The sequence below is a fragment of the Pteropus alecto genome, unplaced genomic scaffold (genome assembly GCF_000325575.1).
Source record: "Pteropus alecto unplaced genomic scaffold, ASM32557v1 scaffold25, whole genome shotgun sequence".
NCBI classification, from domain to species: domain Eukaryota; kingdom Metazoa; phylum Chordata; class Mammalia; order Chiroptera; family Pteropodidae; genus Pteropus; species Pteropus alecto.
In genome coordinates, this window is record NW_006441955.1 from 5482592 (window position 1) to 5497521 (window position 14930).

At 54.0% G+C, this 14930-nt stretch overlaps 2 protein-coding genes across 3 annotated transcripts in view; one reads left to right on the forward strand and one right to left on the reverse strand.

Annotated features, from left to right (window-relative positions):
• Positions 1 to 2644, forward strand: part of PODN (podocan) — a 14980-nt gene extending 12336 nt beyond the window's left edge. The window contains exon 10 of the mRNA XM_025052106.1: positions 2264 to 2644. The gene's annotated coding sequence lies outside the window, so the exon portion shown is untranslated. The remainder of the gene's footprint in view (positions 1 to 2263) is intronic.
• Positions 2645 to 5780: 3136 nt separating this feature from the next.
• Positions 5781 to 14930, reverse strand: part of SLC1A7 (solute carrier family 1 member 7) — a 40313-nt gene continuing 31163 nt past the window's right edge. The window contains exons 5-11 of one of the 2 annotated variants that reach the window (XM_006919212.2): positions 14211 to 14433; positions 11506 to 11605; positions 10527 to 10760; positions 8119 to 8313; positions 7213 to 7347; positions 6647 to 6749; positions 5781 to 5999 (exon numbers count right to left, since the gene is read on the reverse strand). In XM_006919212.2, coding sequence (XP_006919274.2) covers positions 5781 to 5999; positions 6647 to 6749; positions 7213 to 7347; positions 8119 to 8313; positions 10527 to 10760; positions 11506 to 11605; positions 14211 to 14433 — 1209 coding nt within the window. Of the gene's footprint in view, positions 6000 to 6364; positions 6750 to 7212; positions 7348 to 8118; positions 8314 to 10526; positions 10761 to 11505; positions 11606 to 14210; positions 14434 to 14930 lie in introns of those variants that run through there. The other variant, XM_025052051.1, reaches the window with a different exon arrangement.

The window sequence follows — 14930 nt, forward strand, 5'->3', positions numbered from 1 at the left end:
AGGGTGTAAGGGAAGGCCTGTAGGGGCCCAGGCAGAGATGATGGGTGTGGGAGGTGAGGATACAGACAAGCAGATGGGCCTAAAAGGGACCCGGGCTGGGGGACAGACTCGAGGGCCAGAGTAGTCCTGCTGGACATGGAGTGAAGAAGAGGCAAGGCTCTAGTTCAAGCTCAGAATTCTGGGTGGGTGAGAAAAAGAAAAGATGTTGAGTTTGAGGGGTTTGAGGGGAGCTGCCTAGGGTTGGGTTAGACATATAGGTCTGGGGTTCAGAAGTGGGGTCTGGGCTGGAGATGGGGATCCAAGCATTGTCAGCCTTGAAACAGTCACTAAGGCCACAGGAGGCTGGGAGTGCTCAGCTGGGAAGAAAGAGTGAGAAGACATGGCCAGTAGGAGGGGAACCTGCAGAGGTGGATAAGACGGAGCAGCTAGGGAAGGAGGTAGGAAAATCACAGACAGCCCAGGACAGAGGGTGTTTACACCTACATGTAACCCAAGCACTTACACATATACACAGTGCAACAACACACATGTATGCACACTCACACACATGTCTAAACATGCATGCCCACCCACAACACATACTGCACACATGCAAACATATTCACAGATGCAGAAGATGTGCACCCTTGCAGGCATGTGAGTACATAAACACATCCCCACGCACATAGGCCCTTATGTACATACATGCTCTTATGTGCACACATGCACACACATACATGTGCACGTACATTATGTATACATACATGCTATGTATACATGCACAGGCTTCTCCAGAGGTGGGGAGAATCAGCTGTGTCAGTGCTGCCGAGAAGCTGATGGACTGAGCTCTGCCAAGGGCCCACTGCATTTATCCATAAGATGGACACCCATGACCTTGTGGGGAGCAGTCTCAGAGGTGATAGGGGTAGAAAAAGTATCTGGAAAGGAGTGGATCCAGGGAGTGTAGACAACTCTATTAAGAAGTTTGGCCATGAAGAGATGAGAGAGGTTGGTCGTGGGAAAGGGTGAGAAGTTCAGGAAGGCTCAGTTCACATTATGCCTTTTTTAAGGACTAGAGCTGGTTTGAATTCTGGGAGAAAAGGGCTCGTGTGGAGGGAGGAGTTAAAGATATAAGAGAGGAGAGCTGGGTGTAGTGATCCTGTGGAAAAAGTGGGAGGGACTGGCTTTGACAGAAGGGTCAGTGCTCCTTCCACTGTGGCAGAGTGGACAGAGGACTGAGTAGCTGCGGTCACGTACAGGCTAGTGACTTGGTAGCTGGACATAAAGTCATGTCAGCCAGATGCCTTCCCTATTTTCTCTGTGTTTCAGGAGGTGTTCAGCAGATGGGGGCAGGTATGGAAAAGATGGACAATTGGATCCATCCATGGCTAGATTTTTGGCTAGATGTGTGGGACAGGAGGGCAAGGAACAAGGAAATCGAGTGTATTGGCAAGGAACTGTGTGCAGTGATGGATCCCAGGGGTTAGGCTGGGAAGGAAAGGAGGTGCAGACAGGAGGAGTTGGTAGGCAGGGCCACTGGAGGGTGATGTTGAAGAGGAAAACGGTGGTGGCCAGTAGCCAGGCAGGAAAGGTTTGGTTAAAGGACTGTCGGGGTGAGCCAAGCTGGGAGTCACGGGGTCAGGGTGTGGCCCACTGGGCCACTGTTAGGATGTTGAATTGAAGTAGGGCCTGGCACAGAGAGGAGCCTGAGGGATGTGAGGACCCCATGGATGGATGGCAGAGGGAGGTTGGGGGAAGAGTGTGCCTGAGAGCAGTTGTCCGAGCATGGAGGGCAGGCCTAGGGGCAGTGCTTGGGAGTCACCTTCCCTTACTCCCAGGGTCCAGGGCTATGAAGGTAGAGCCCCGTCTCTCCAGGCATTGTCCTCAGACAGAGCTAGGGGTCAGCAACAGACTGGCCATTCAGTGAGGATGAGATGGACCTCACAACGGGAGCTATGGAGTCCTGGGATGGGAGAGAATCTGCCCCGCCTGAGGACATTGGCCGTGGTCAGGTCAGTTGAGTGGAGTCCTGGGACAGGCCTCAAGAGTGGCCAGGGGGACCCAAAGGCCCTGCGGTCCACACCAGGCCTGGCCACATCAGCATTAGCACCTAACAATGGGCTCCTGCTGGCTCTGGGCTCGGCAACTTACCCTCCTGCCCACAGTCACCTGGTCCTTCCAGAGCACCATCAAGTGGGTCCCCCAGCTCTGATCCAGCTTCTCCAGGCAGGTTGTGGCTGGTGGGTCTGCTCTGGTCTCCCTGACTTTCCCACACGTTCTGCAGGATGATGGACCACTGGACCCCTTTCTGTAGCACGTACCTGTGCCCTGTGAGCCACCACTCTGCCACACTCACAGATACACCCAGCACTGCACCCACACACCTCCCAACATGGGTTGAACACAGTCTCCCATCCCCACCCCTTCCTACAGTTTCACGTGCAGATACCACGACACACCCACACACAGCCAGTTGCACATCACCCTCCAAAGGGATCTACTCTCTGCCCCACACCTACCACTACCATCACTCTCTCTGAGTCACATAGACTCAGGGAAGAGTCTGACCCCACCCGGACATGCATGGGCTCCTGCTTCCTCCTCCATGGACACACACACACACACACACACACACACACACACACACACACACACACGTCATGTAGAAACACACACACACACACACACACACACACACACACGTCATGTAGAAACAGCCCTCCTCAGCCTATGCCACCAGTAGCTCTTGCCCCAGCCAGAAGTGGCCAGAACAGCTCGCCGTCTGCCTGTCCGTCTGTCCGTCCATCCTCCGGAGAAGACACAGTTATCTCCAAGCTCTCTGTGGCCAGGTGCCTGCTGCCCCCTGGAATTTACAAAAGCTGGCTTTTGTTCCTTTCCCTCCCTTTGGGAACAGGAACCTTCAGGACTGCGGCCCTGGCCCTACCCGCCCTGCCCCTCAGGAGTCACTCTCTGCCATGCCCTGGCCGGCCACAGGAACGTCTTGGGTGGGTAAGCCCCATGGAGCCTAGAGGAAAAGTCTCCTGAGATTGCCAGGGGCCTTGGGCAGGAGTGACGGAACTCGAGGGGCTAGGCCAAGTGAGGACGAAGGGCCGACTCCACCGAAGAGACACCATTTTTGTTCTTCGGGCCTGCAAGGAGTCTTGGGTGCCTTGGGTTTTTAATTTTTTTTTTAAAGAAAAAAAATGATGAAAACCTCAAAGCTGATTTTTCTTGTTACAGAAAAACTAATATAAAAGCATTAGTCCTGTCTGGCAGCCTGTGTCTGTATGTGCTTCCTGCCAGGTGCTGAGCTGGCGCCCGGCCGGGGTGGGCAGGACACAAGCTCCTCAGCACCTGTTTAGACCAGCAAGAGTCAGTGCAGAACTCAATTCTTAGGGCCCACAAAGTAGTCCTACAGGTAGAGGTCCAGAGATATAGGGTGTAATCACAGGTGAGGAGGCTGGAAGCATATGCGGCCCACCAATGCAGGCCAGGGGCCTGCAGGTGGGGCGGGACCACCACATGGCCTGCGAGCTCACTGTACGCTCCCAGAGGCTGAGCATCCAAGCAAAAGATCTGCTGGCTTTTGGCTGTTCAGAGCTCACCTGGCAGGTGGCCTGTGTACTGAGTGGGCATTACTGATGGGATCTGTCCCGCAGGACAGCTGGACTGGGAAGGGGGACTGGAGGCAGGCCTAGGAACTGGAGCAGAGCTGTCTTGGGGGTCCAGGTCTCTGCAAGCCTGCCTAGGGAAGAGGTGACAGACACGCCCAGTGTGCCTACCACCCCCAACAGTGTCAGAGCTCGGGCAGGGGTTGGGGGGACCTGGCTCAGAGCAAAGAAGAGCTTCTGACAGGCAGAGCTGCCCCTGGATGAGCTGCCCAGAAAGTAGTGATCAGCTACTGGAGGTGCATAAGCTGAGCCCAGTCGAGAGTAGATTACTGCCTGTGGTGGGGTAGACTCCACTGCTCAAAGGGCCTTAGAGCCGTTACACAGGGAAGGGGTGAATAAGCCCTCACAGGAGGGTAAGAGTGACCAAATCTTGACATCTGACCTCTTCTAGCTGGTCAGGCCTTAACAAAAGAAGGATGCTCCCATGGTGGACCCCATAGCCCCCAGCCTTGCAGTGGGCAGGGACCTGGGGGTCAGGGCCCCTCTCAGACTCCTCAGATGATGGCCCTGGGAGAAGGATGGGAAGAGTGGGATCTGGGAGGCAGGTGACCTCCTCATTCTCTGAGTGACCTTGGGAAGCCCATTTCCTCCCTCAGCGTCAATGTCTTGATGGCTCCACAGTGCAAGACCTCTTTGGGGAGCTGTATCTTCTCCCCAGAGTATACTCAGAACAGGATATGTGGCCAAGGTTTGTCTCTGTGCCCTGTGAGCTTCCTGGAAGCACCCTGGGGCTGAGGAGAATGGAGATAGTCTGGAAATGTCCTTGGGCATGTCCCCTCCTTAAAGCAAAGCATTCACCAAAAGGAGCCAGGCTGGCTGAGGAAATTTGTTCCTTTTGTGGGGACTGATCTCAGGGTGCTACCTGCAGAGCAAAGTCCAGGCTAGGGGCAGAGTGGTCTGTCCACATTGTGGCTGTTGAGACGGGCCCCTGGGCAGGCTGGTTTGCACTCCACCTCCTGCATGTGACAGCTCAGACAGGCCTGCACTCACTCAGGCCAATAGGACAGACTCATCTGCACTCTAGCTGCCCAGGCGGGCCTGTTTACACACTGGCAGCCCAGACAGACCTGTCTACACTCTAGCTACACACACAAGCCTGTTTATATTCTGGCCACCTGGACAGGCCTGTCTATACTCTGGCTGCCCAGACAGGCCAGTCTGCACTGCGACAGCGTATATATTAGCCCAGTAAAGAAATCCTGGCCAGGACATGGTTGCTAAGCCCACAGACTTGAAAAACCAAAATACCTTTATTTAGTTATTACTGTATTTGCAAACACTGAAAGGAATATAAAACCTAACTCCACTTTATCCCACAGGCATTTGGGGAGTCCTGACTCCTGGGCTACTTGAGCAGCATCCAGGCAAGCCTGCCTCTGGGTTCCGGTTGGCCCACCTGTTCAGTGGGAGGCTGGCCTGGATGTTTCTAAGGGCCCCTGCAGCTGTAATAAAGACATCCCCATCCATCACCGGATGAGCAAGAGATAACTGGTGGGATGAGAGTCAGGACGGGCTGTGGCACATGGAAGGCAGCAGGCCTTGGCCTTGGGCTGGGCCTGTCCTTAGGGAGAGCTGTTTGTTTGAGGCCACGTGTTACAGGGCGGGCGGAGGGCTGGCCTGGGTCAGGACAAAGCAGAGCAGGGCAGAAGCAGGACACTGTTGTTATGTCTTCACAAATTGAAAGCAGTAGTGGCTGCAGGGCTCCTGGAGAGGAGCAGAGCCTCTCTTGGCATCCGGCCCTGCAGGTGCCCCTTTCTCCAGGAGGGAGTGGCCAGGGCTCGAAAGGCTTGAGTTAGAGTCCTGGCCCTGACATTGCTTGCTCTGAGACCTGGAACAAGTGTTTTCAGCCTCAACTCTGTCATACAGAAAGTACAGACCATAATCTGCTCTTTCATAGGACAACACAGTGGAAATGTCCCCGCTGGCGCTGGCCGATGCTATCCACCACTCTCAGGCTGGGGTTCCCTCTCTGACTCCATTTTCCATCAAGTGGAGTAAATTCTGGCCTGTGAAGGGTGGGAAGAATGGATGAGGCTGGCCCCTGTCGGCTGTTTAGCAAAATAGTAAGTTGAGATCCTACTCTTGGTCCCAACGCTGGAGGCCTCCTCTGGCCTCTGCAGATCTGCAGGCTCAGACATTGGTTTCAAGTTCACTGATCTCAATGGTGCAGTGGTCCAGGCTGGCGGCAGCTGGCTCCTTGTCCTGCTCCACTTGGACGGGGACATGGTGGGGACAGGTGGGGCCCAGGGTCAGCTCCGAGGCCTCAGCCACGCTCTTCACACAGCCATTCTGCTGAGTTGCCACAATCTCCTGGAGGCTCACTGGCTTGGTCTCACAGGGCGGCAGTTTCTGGGGAGAGAAACAGGCCTCAGTAGCATCAGGAGGGATTGAGATGAGACACTAAGGAGGACTGAACAAGCAAAGGGATGGGAATCACGAGATCGGTTTTCCTACAGACGTGTGTGGGATCTTGGTAGGTCACAGGGCCTCTCTGGGCTGTCCTGCCTTCTCTTGCAGCTGTCTTAGTAGAGGAGGGGACCTTACCCACAGGGTTCAGTGAGGGAACAGATGGGTCCCCTGCCTGGGCATCAGCATCCTCCTGGTGGAGTGAGGCAGCCTGCTACTCATGGTTATTGAAGGAGCCCCGAAGACCATGAAGCCTCTTGCAGATATACAAATGTTTGCATTGCTGGTGGCAGGACGAGTGCCACCCCCATATTGGGACACAGCATCTCAAGGGCAGAATTTATCTTTATTTCTTCACCAGTGTTCCTCCTGTGTCTACGGCAGTGCCAGCCATGGTGGGTGCTCAACAACTAGATGTTAGAGGAGTTAGTCACTCCAGTACCAGATGAGGACACTGAGGCCCAGAGGCCTGGAAGGATTGGTTGACGGCTGCCCAGCTGGTGGGCAGAAGATCTAGTGCACACCCCACCCCGGCTCCATCTGCTGGGGGCCTTTGGTCAGCCAGGCCGGGATGAAGGAACTGTTCTTACCTGGTTGCCCGTGTCCTGAGCAAAGTCCTTCCGGCAGATGTGGGCCATGATCCCTGCAGCTAGCGCATCACCCAGCACATTAATCATGGTGCGGAAGCGGTCCCTGGTGAGCCAAGGTGGGTGGTGAGCGGCGGGCACTTGTAAGGGGAATTGGAAGAGGGCAGTGCTCACTCCAGCAACACTTGTGGGGACTGGCTGCCAAGGCAGAGCCCACAACAAGGGACTTTCTCCGTCCCTTCTGGCCCGCCACCCCTTTGGCGATATTGACACAGGTTGTGGGAGGGCTGGCTTCATGGGCTCGTGACTGTGAAGTCTTACAGGGCCCGTGCTTAGAAGGACCCAGGCTTAGTTTAATGCTCTGCTCTCAGCCTCTTGAAATTCTTTATAATATTTGAACAGGGGACCACACATTTCCAGTTTTGAAAACTGGGCCCCACAAATCATGCAGCCAGGCCAGTATCTATGCATAAGGCACCCCCACTGTGCCAAACCACAGAAATCCCCTGGCCAACCCCAAATGCCTGCTGCCCAAGGGGTAGGGGTGGGTGGGGGTGAACTCCACTCACAGAGCCCAGTCGACAGCGATGATGAGGGTGATGTCATCTGTGGGCAGTCCTACGGAGGTGAGCACAATGACCATGGTGACGAGCCCCGCCTGGGGGATGCCAGCTGCCCCGATGCTGGCTGCGGTGGCTGTGATGCTGCAGGTGGTGGGTCGGGGGGAGAGTAAGAGGAGAAGCAGGAAGGACAGAGAGCATTGTTGGGGCCCTGGCTCTAAGGAGGAGTCCAGAATGCCAGGGCCTCTGGGGACAGCCATATGGGGCAGAGGTTTTTAGGAAAGCCACATTGGGAGTTCTCCAGGGTCGGGGGAGGATGTCACTGCTCCAGGTCCTGTAACCCTATGGGTCCCCTCAGCAAAATCTCTTGAGGAGTTTGTAGAAAACCCCGTGTCTGGAGCCGCTATCTCTGTAGGTAGGAAGCTGCCCAGAGATTCTGATTGTCCACCTGCACAGCTCCACCCAGTCTCCCTCTGGGGCCTGATCCCCAGGCTTAGATTGGGTACCCTCGGACTGGCATGTGAGGCCTTCCTCTCGGCCTATGCTCCTCACCTCAACACCCTTCCCTCAGCTCCAGGCATACCAATGGCCCCTCCATCATTCCCCAGTCCTGCCTCTGGCTTCTGCTCACTCTGTCCAGACTATAGGCCTTCCTCTGGGCCTCAGCTTCCCAGCCTGCTTGGAGCTGCCTGCTCTGCAGGGTAGCACTGTGGAGGGAGCCCTGTGCTGTGAGTCACAGAGGCCAGGTCACATACCAGCCCCAGTACTGACTTGCTGCGTGGCCTGGAATGAGTTTCTCACTCTCCCTGGGCTTCCGAGACTCTATGTAAGTCTGGGAGCTCTAGATTCCTGAAGGCCGTTCTAGAGCCCACCCTGACTCCAATCCACACTGGGGGTGGGATGTAAGGAGTGCACCTGATGGTGATGATCTGGCCAAAGTCCAGCTCGTAGTTGTTGACCTGGGCGATGAAGATGGCAGCCACAGCCTCGTAGAGCGCAGTGCCGTCCATGTTGATGGTGGCACCCACGGGCAGCACAAAGCGAGCAATGCGCCGGTCAATGTGGTTGTTCTCCAGTAGGCACTTGAAGGTGATGGGCAGTGTGGCTGAGCTGTGGGCAAAGGGGCCAGTGTCTGTCCACCACCCTCCTCCACAATGCTCAGGGCCTCTGGGTTGCCCTCCTGCCAGTGATGGGAAGCTCACTCCACCCTGGGAAGCCCGCCCATTGTGGGGCGGAGGGAAAAGGCTGAAGGGGCTTTGAAAATGGTTGTGAGTGACACCCTTTGGGAATGTGCGACAGTGGCTAAGCCAGACCAGCCCAAGCCAAGGGCCTCAGAGACCCCTCCACTCCCTCCACCACTGTACACACAGATCGGGAAGGGGATTACACCGGGAGAGCACCTGCTATGCTCCAGGCTTTGCACACATTCTCATTTGATCCTCACAGCTTCCTGCAAGGGAGGGGTTTGGAGTCCATCCTACAGGTAAAGAAACTGAAGCCCAGAGGGGAGGTGGGGCTGACCCGAAGTCATACTGCTATGCCAAGTGTAGATGAAGTGCTTAATAGCAGAGTTCTGGGGCCAGACTACCTGGGTTCGGATTCCAGGCTCCTACTAGCCAAGTGGCCCTGGCAAGTTCTGTTTAACCTGTGAGTGCTTTAGTTTCCTTGTCCCAAACAACACCAGATCACAGAGCTATTAGGAAGATTCAATGAATAAGCTCTTAGAATGGTACCTGGCTCGTCACAAGCACTTGAGCAGTGGTAGATGCTACTATGCTGTTACTGTGCTTATTACTAGAGCTTCTGGTAGCAATGTTGGGACCAAAACTCAGGTTGGTGTGGCCCACAGGTCACACAGGTCACTGCCAGGGGACCCCACTTCCATTTGCCAGAGCCTCCTATGAGCCCAGGCGTGCCGGGCCTGAGGCTGCAGTCCCTGCCAAGTTCAGGTCTGCCAGCTCAGGCGGGGCTCGGCCCATGGCAGGGGGTCTGGCGGCCACTGGGACTTATCTTTCCTCTTCACCTCCTGGCCTTCAGCATAGGCGGAGGTTCCTAGACAAGTCTTCTGGGGCTTTTCTTCCCTGGGGCTCTGCTCCTCCTGATTCCTGCATGATGTGCTTCCGTTATCGAGGATGGGACCATGTGGCTGCCCAGGAAGCAGATCTGTGGTGGCCCTCCTTCCCATTTTACAGATTGGGAATCTGAGGCCCAGAGAAGAGAGGGTAGTAAAAGCTGGAGGGAAAAGTCAGGCATTGGTGCCAGGGAAATGTGGGCTCGGGCTCAGATGACTTCTTCCATGTGGGGCTTGGACACTTGCTGTGGGGAGAACCACCTTTTCTTCACAGGATTAGATGTTCTAACTTCCTCCCCCTTGATTGACAGTCTGGTCCACCTGACTCTAACTCCCTGAGCTCTTCTACTCTCACCTGCAGTCTGGGATCCTTGAGGACAGGTGCTGCTTCATCCAGCCCACACTAGCTTTTTATCTATCTATCTATCTATCTATCTATCTATCTATCTATCTATCTATCTATCTATCTGGCTATCTAGTTAATTCAATTGTTCATTCTGGCCCTTGTAGCTCAGTTGGCCCAAAAAGAATGGGGGCGGAGTGCAGCTTGCAGGAGCCCATGGTTCACAGGGACAGGCTGGCCCTAGACAAGACAGCCGGGTCTTGTGCCCTCCTGGTTACTGCCTCTGAATGCCAGACTGGCCTTCTTGCCCTTAGTGGGTTATCTCTGTCAATCCCACGGCAAACCTCTGAGACAGAGGCGACAGTGATCCCAGTCCGTATATGAGGAACTTGATGCCCAGGGAGGTCAAGTGATTTGCCCATATTCACACAACTAATGAGGGATGGAACCATGATTCAAATTCCCACTGCCAAAGTTGTGATGGGGCATTCAATTAGAATATCCCTGCGACAGGAGACAAGCAAAGTCCCTAGAGAGCACAGGGCCCAACTCCAACGGAAGCACCATATGGAAGCAAAAAGGCAACAGCAATTGCAGATTCATCACTCCTCAGCTCTCCCTGCCCCTGAAGTGTGGAAGGTGAGCCCCATGTAGATCGAATGAACCTTAGGCAGTCAGGGGAGGGGAAGGCCTCAAGAAGTGATAAAGGATATCTGTCATTTGGGCAGGTGGGGCCTTAAGCATTATATTTCAAAAATTAGTCTCGTTACTGCAGCTACCCCCAAGTTTGTGAAGCAGGCCATACTGACACTTTCCATGATTCTATGGCTATGGACAGATGAGGTCTGGACGGGTGGACAGAGTTCAGCCACCACTACCTTCCCTGTCCTTTCCACTGCCCAAGGCTACCTGGAGGAGGTGGCCAGTGCAATAAGCAGGGCTTGGAGGATGCCACGGATGAAGACAATGGGATTCTTTTTGGTGATGAAGAAGTAGAGCAGGGGCAGGATGAAGAGGCCATGGACTACCAGCCCGCACACCACGGTGACTGCATAGAAGCCCAGCTTCTTTCCAACAGCTGTGGGGTCATCCATCTCCAGGATCTTGCCAGCAATGAGGAACACAATGCCAAAGGGGAAGTACCTGGTGGTGGGGGGACAGAGCAGCCGGCTTCAGTGCTAGCCAGGTGAGGGTCCCAGGTGACCCTGGCACTGCTTCACTGCCAGGCCTGATCCTCCTAAGCCTGCTGGGGCTCCTGTGAGGACTGAATGAGACTATGTATAAAGGTGCCTAGTATAAGGCGTCATTAATACCACCACCCTCAAGAAGCCCAGCCCTGCACAACCTCTCATCCCTCTGCCTGCCCATCCAGGCCTCTGAGGAGTACCTCTGCCCTCTTAGGCCCACATTTCAGCCCAGAAATGCCACAACCTCCGTGCATGACCTCGGGGAGGCCTCTACATTTCCTCATCTGAACTGTGCAAGGTTGGACTGGAAGATTCCTAAGGTTAGAGCTCTGAACCAAGGAGTGCAGCTGGTTCTCACTTCCAGAGTTTCCCTTCTCCAAAAGCTGAGCTGATGAGCTCCATGTGATGGGGAAACTGGGCCAGGAGAGCAGGGCCAGGCTTAGCTCTCAGCTCTCCTCCAGTGGGCCTGACTGGGCCAGAAGTGGCAGGCCCAGGGCTGGAACTAGGCCTGGTCAGGGCTGAGGTATCCAGGGAACATGTGTAGCTCCAGAGGCATGGTGCCAGGGCTAAGCCTCCTGTGCAGCTTTCTGCTCACTCCTAAGAGAGCAGAGGATGGGACCGGGGGGTCTTTCCATCTGCCTAGGGCAGGGAAGGGGGTGGGATAGAGTAGAAGAGGGCACTTCAACTCCTATGAGGCTTACCATACAGCCACTGCCACGATCTTCATGACAGACTCATTGAGGCACTGGCAGAAGCTGACCAGGGGGGCCCCGCTGTCACCCATGCGGCCCAGCATGATGCCTGTGGAGGCAGGGACACATGAGAATATCACAGATGGCACAGACAGAGGCGAAGGCATGTGTGATGCCTGCACATGCCAACACCTGCTGGTGGCAAGGCAGGGACAAACCCCCCCTGCACACACAGATCTCACCCTTGGCTGACTTCCCAGCAGCTTTTGATGCACTAGTGCCTCCCCTCCACTCTCTCCTCTCCTTCTCCTCAGCCTCCGTACTGGACCAGGGCAGTGACCTCACAACAGGGATCTCATCTCTTCTTCTCTCTAATCCATTCTCTCTACAGCAGTGTCATCTTCTTAAAATAAAAATGCTCCCTGCCAGACACCCACCACTGGCTTCTCTGAGCATTTAGATGATAACCAAGCTCCCTACTATTCCAGGCCTCACTTGATCTGACCTCTGTCTATACCTCCCACCTCCTCCTGGTCCTACTCTTCCCTTCCTCACGATGCTCCAGCATCACTGGCCTTCTTTACATTTCACTGCCCCAGGGCCTTTGCCCATATAGTTCTTGATGCCTGAGACATGGCCCGCCCAGCCTGCCATGTGGCCTGGACGCCTGACTCCACTCCCCTTGTCAAACTCCCAATTTATTCTTGTCTGTCTCGTCTTTTTCTAATCCCTTCATATCACTTATTACAACTTATAACTGTTATTTTCCAGTCATCTGTGGTTGTTTTTTGCTGTTTCCTCCAACAGAAGTTTAGCTCCACAAGGGCAAGAACTGTATTTCAGTTGGCACATCGTAGATACTCAACAATAAACATAGAATAAATGAATGAAATCATCTTGTTTCACACTTGGGTCTCTGAGGTCCTGGCCCCTCGGCATGCCTGGTGTTTTGGCCAAGATGATGAGAACTCCATTATCCATCATCGCACATCCATTCGTTCATCCATCTACCCATCAGATTTTACTAAGTGCCACTTCTGCTAGTCACTGTGGTGGGCTGTGGGAAGTGGAGAACAGGCCAGGGCTGTCTCTGCAAGCCTGGGACTTACACCAGCTGCTGTGCAGATATTAAACAATTACACACGAACAATTATATAACTGCAGTAGGGCCAAAAGTTCAAGGAGTAATACAGGGCACCTGACCAGTGTAGGGGGTTGAGAAGACTTTCCTGAGGGTGTGATGGTTATACAGAGACCCCCTCCCCCTCACTACACCCTCAAGGATGAGAATGGTGCAGAGGAGAGGAAGGGGCAGGAGCAGCCAGGCTGAGGGAAGAGGGAAGGTCCTCAGGGAGGTGTCTTCCAGCAGCTGAAAGGCAGAGTGGCTGAGAGAAGGGAGCGGGATGGAGAAGAGCTGGGAAGCAGGCTGGGCCAGATCACGCAGAGCCCTGCAGGCTGTGTGCGGTGTTTGGGCCCCTTTCCAAGTGCAGTGGAGAGTCACTGGAGGCCTTAAGCAGGGACTTTGTGACCCCATGAGGAGGACACACCAGGACAGAGGACTCTTTAGGCAGCTTTTGCTGAAACCAGGTAAAAGATGACGGTGGCCTTGAACCAGGGTGGTGGCAGAGGGAAATGCAGGGTTTGGAGAGAGATTTCAGAGGCTGACCTGATAGGCTTTGGATGTGGGCTGAGGCAGAGACCAAGGCAGAAAATGACCCCCAGATTTCTTGCTTGAGCAACCAGGAGGATGGTGAGACATTTTACTTGAGAAAAAAACAAACAAACAAAAAAAAAAACCGACCCCCGTGGAGAAGTCAGGGAAGCAGGAGAGAACCTCCTAGGCCCTTGGCTGGGGCAATGGGGAAGTCGGATGCTAGTGTTAGAAAAAGACTCATAATGACCGCTGGCATGGCGTAGAAAAACAAACTAGATTACTCTGGATGGGTTAGGAGGTATCCCCAAGAAGGAGAAATATTGTGCAAGCAGAGACATATCCACAGGTTTTATGGAATCCGAAGCTTATATAGTTTGGTGCCCTTTTTAAGAAAAAGAATACAAAACTAAAAAAAGAAAAAAAAAGAAAGAGATGTGCAGGCCTCACAAGGGGCCTGTGCAAATTAAGCTTCACCAGCTTTATGGTTAGTAACCTGTGTTTGGGACCTTGGAGACCCAGAGAGGAGTAGCAAAGGGGAGGGTGTGGTCAGGGAGGCCAGCTGTGAGCCCCAAGAAAAGGCACTGACAGGTCTGAGGAGAGAGGTAGCCAGTGAGAAACCCTCGTGGTTGAGCGTGGAGGGAGAAATAAGAGCTTTAAATAAACCGTGATGGCTGAAAGTTTTTAGATTTTTTCTCGTTTTTTATAGTAAACACTGCCCTCCTTCTCCCCAGCATTCTCAGAACTCAGTAAAAAGTTCAGGAACAGGCTTCTGGGAGGGGCCAGAGGCATGGTCTTGTTTGAGGGAGCGTCCACACCCCTGATGGCAAACCAGCACCTAGGGATGGGAAATTCCCAATGAGGAACACCAGCTCCAACTCTGGGGATGGCTGGAGATACCCTCAGTAATGAGATGGGGACTGGAGCCATTCCTCCAGACAAGACAGGAAGGAACCACCTGGAAGATGGGAGACTCCAGGTTATTCAGGTTGCTGGATGCGGGGAGGGGTAGGTGCAGGGAGGGACCAGCTGGATGATGAGGGGCGGGGTAGGCAACACGTACCCATGGTGGCAGAGAACATGACGATGCCCAGCACATTCATGCCGTCGCTAGTGCCAGGCTCTGACTTGTAAATGACTTCAGGTGGCGGGGTCAGGTCCAGGGCGAAGTTCTGAACAAGAGAGCCATTCTCTTCCTGGACCCCATAGATGAGGATCCGCCGAGAAGAGGCCTCCTCTGATGCCACCTTGGGAGACTTCACAACAGCTGTGGTCTTGGTGCGGTACTGTTGGGTGACATCCCAACCAAGGAAGAGTCAGGGCCAATGTTGTTATTAATATCACAACACAATAATAACATCTTGGAAGCTCATTTGTATCCACTCATGAACTATTTGATTGACAGTAACCCTGTGAGGTAGGCAGGACAGGGATTATTATCAATATTTTACCAAAAAGAAAACTGATTCCTTCATCTATCTACACACTACCCAGCCATGCCTCTCTCCATCCCTTTTTTCCTCTTCTTCCCTCTAAAGCATCATTATGTGCATCTGGGTCCCTCTCGACCCATCTGTTCATCTCATCTCCATTCACCCATGTGAGTGAATCATCCATTATCCATCCACCTAGCAGCCAGCCAGGGCTGCCTTCCACTGATGGAAACTTGGACCTCCTATTTGAAAAGCTCACCCTGCCCCAAGCCTTCTTGATGAGATGAGGTCCCAGCTGAGAAGAACTGAGCCACAGAACCACCTGTCTTTCCTCCTCTGCCTCCAGGGCA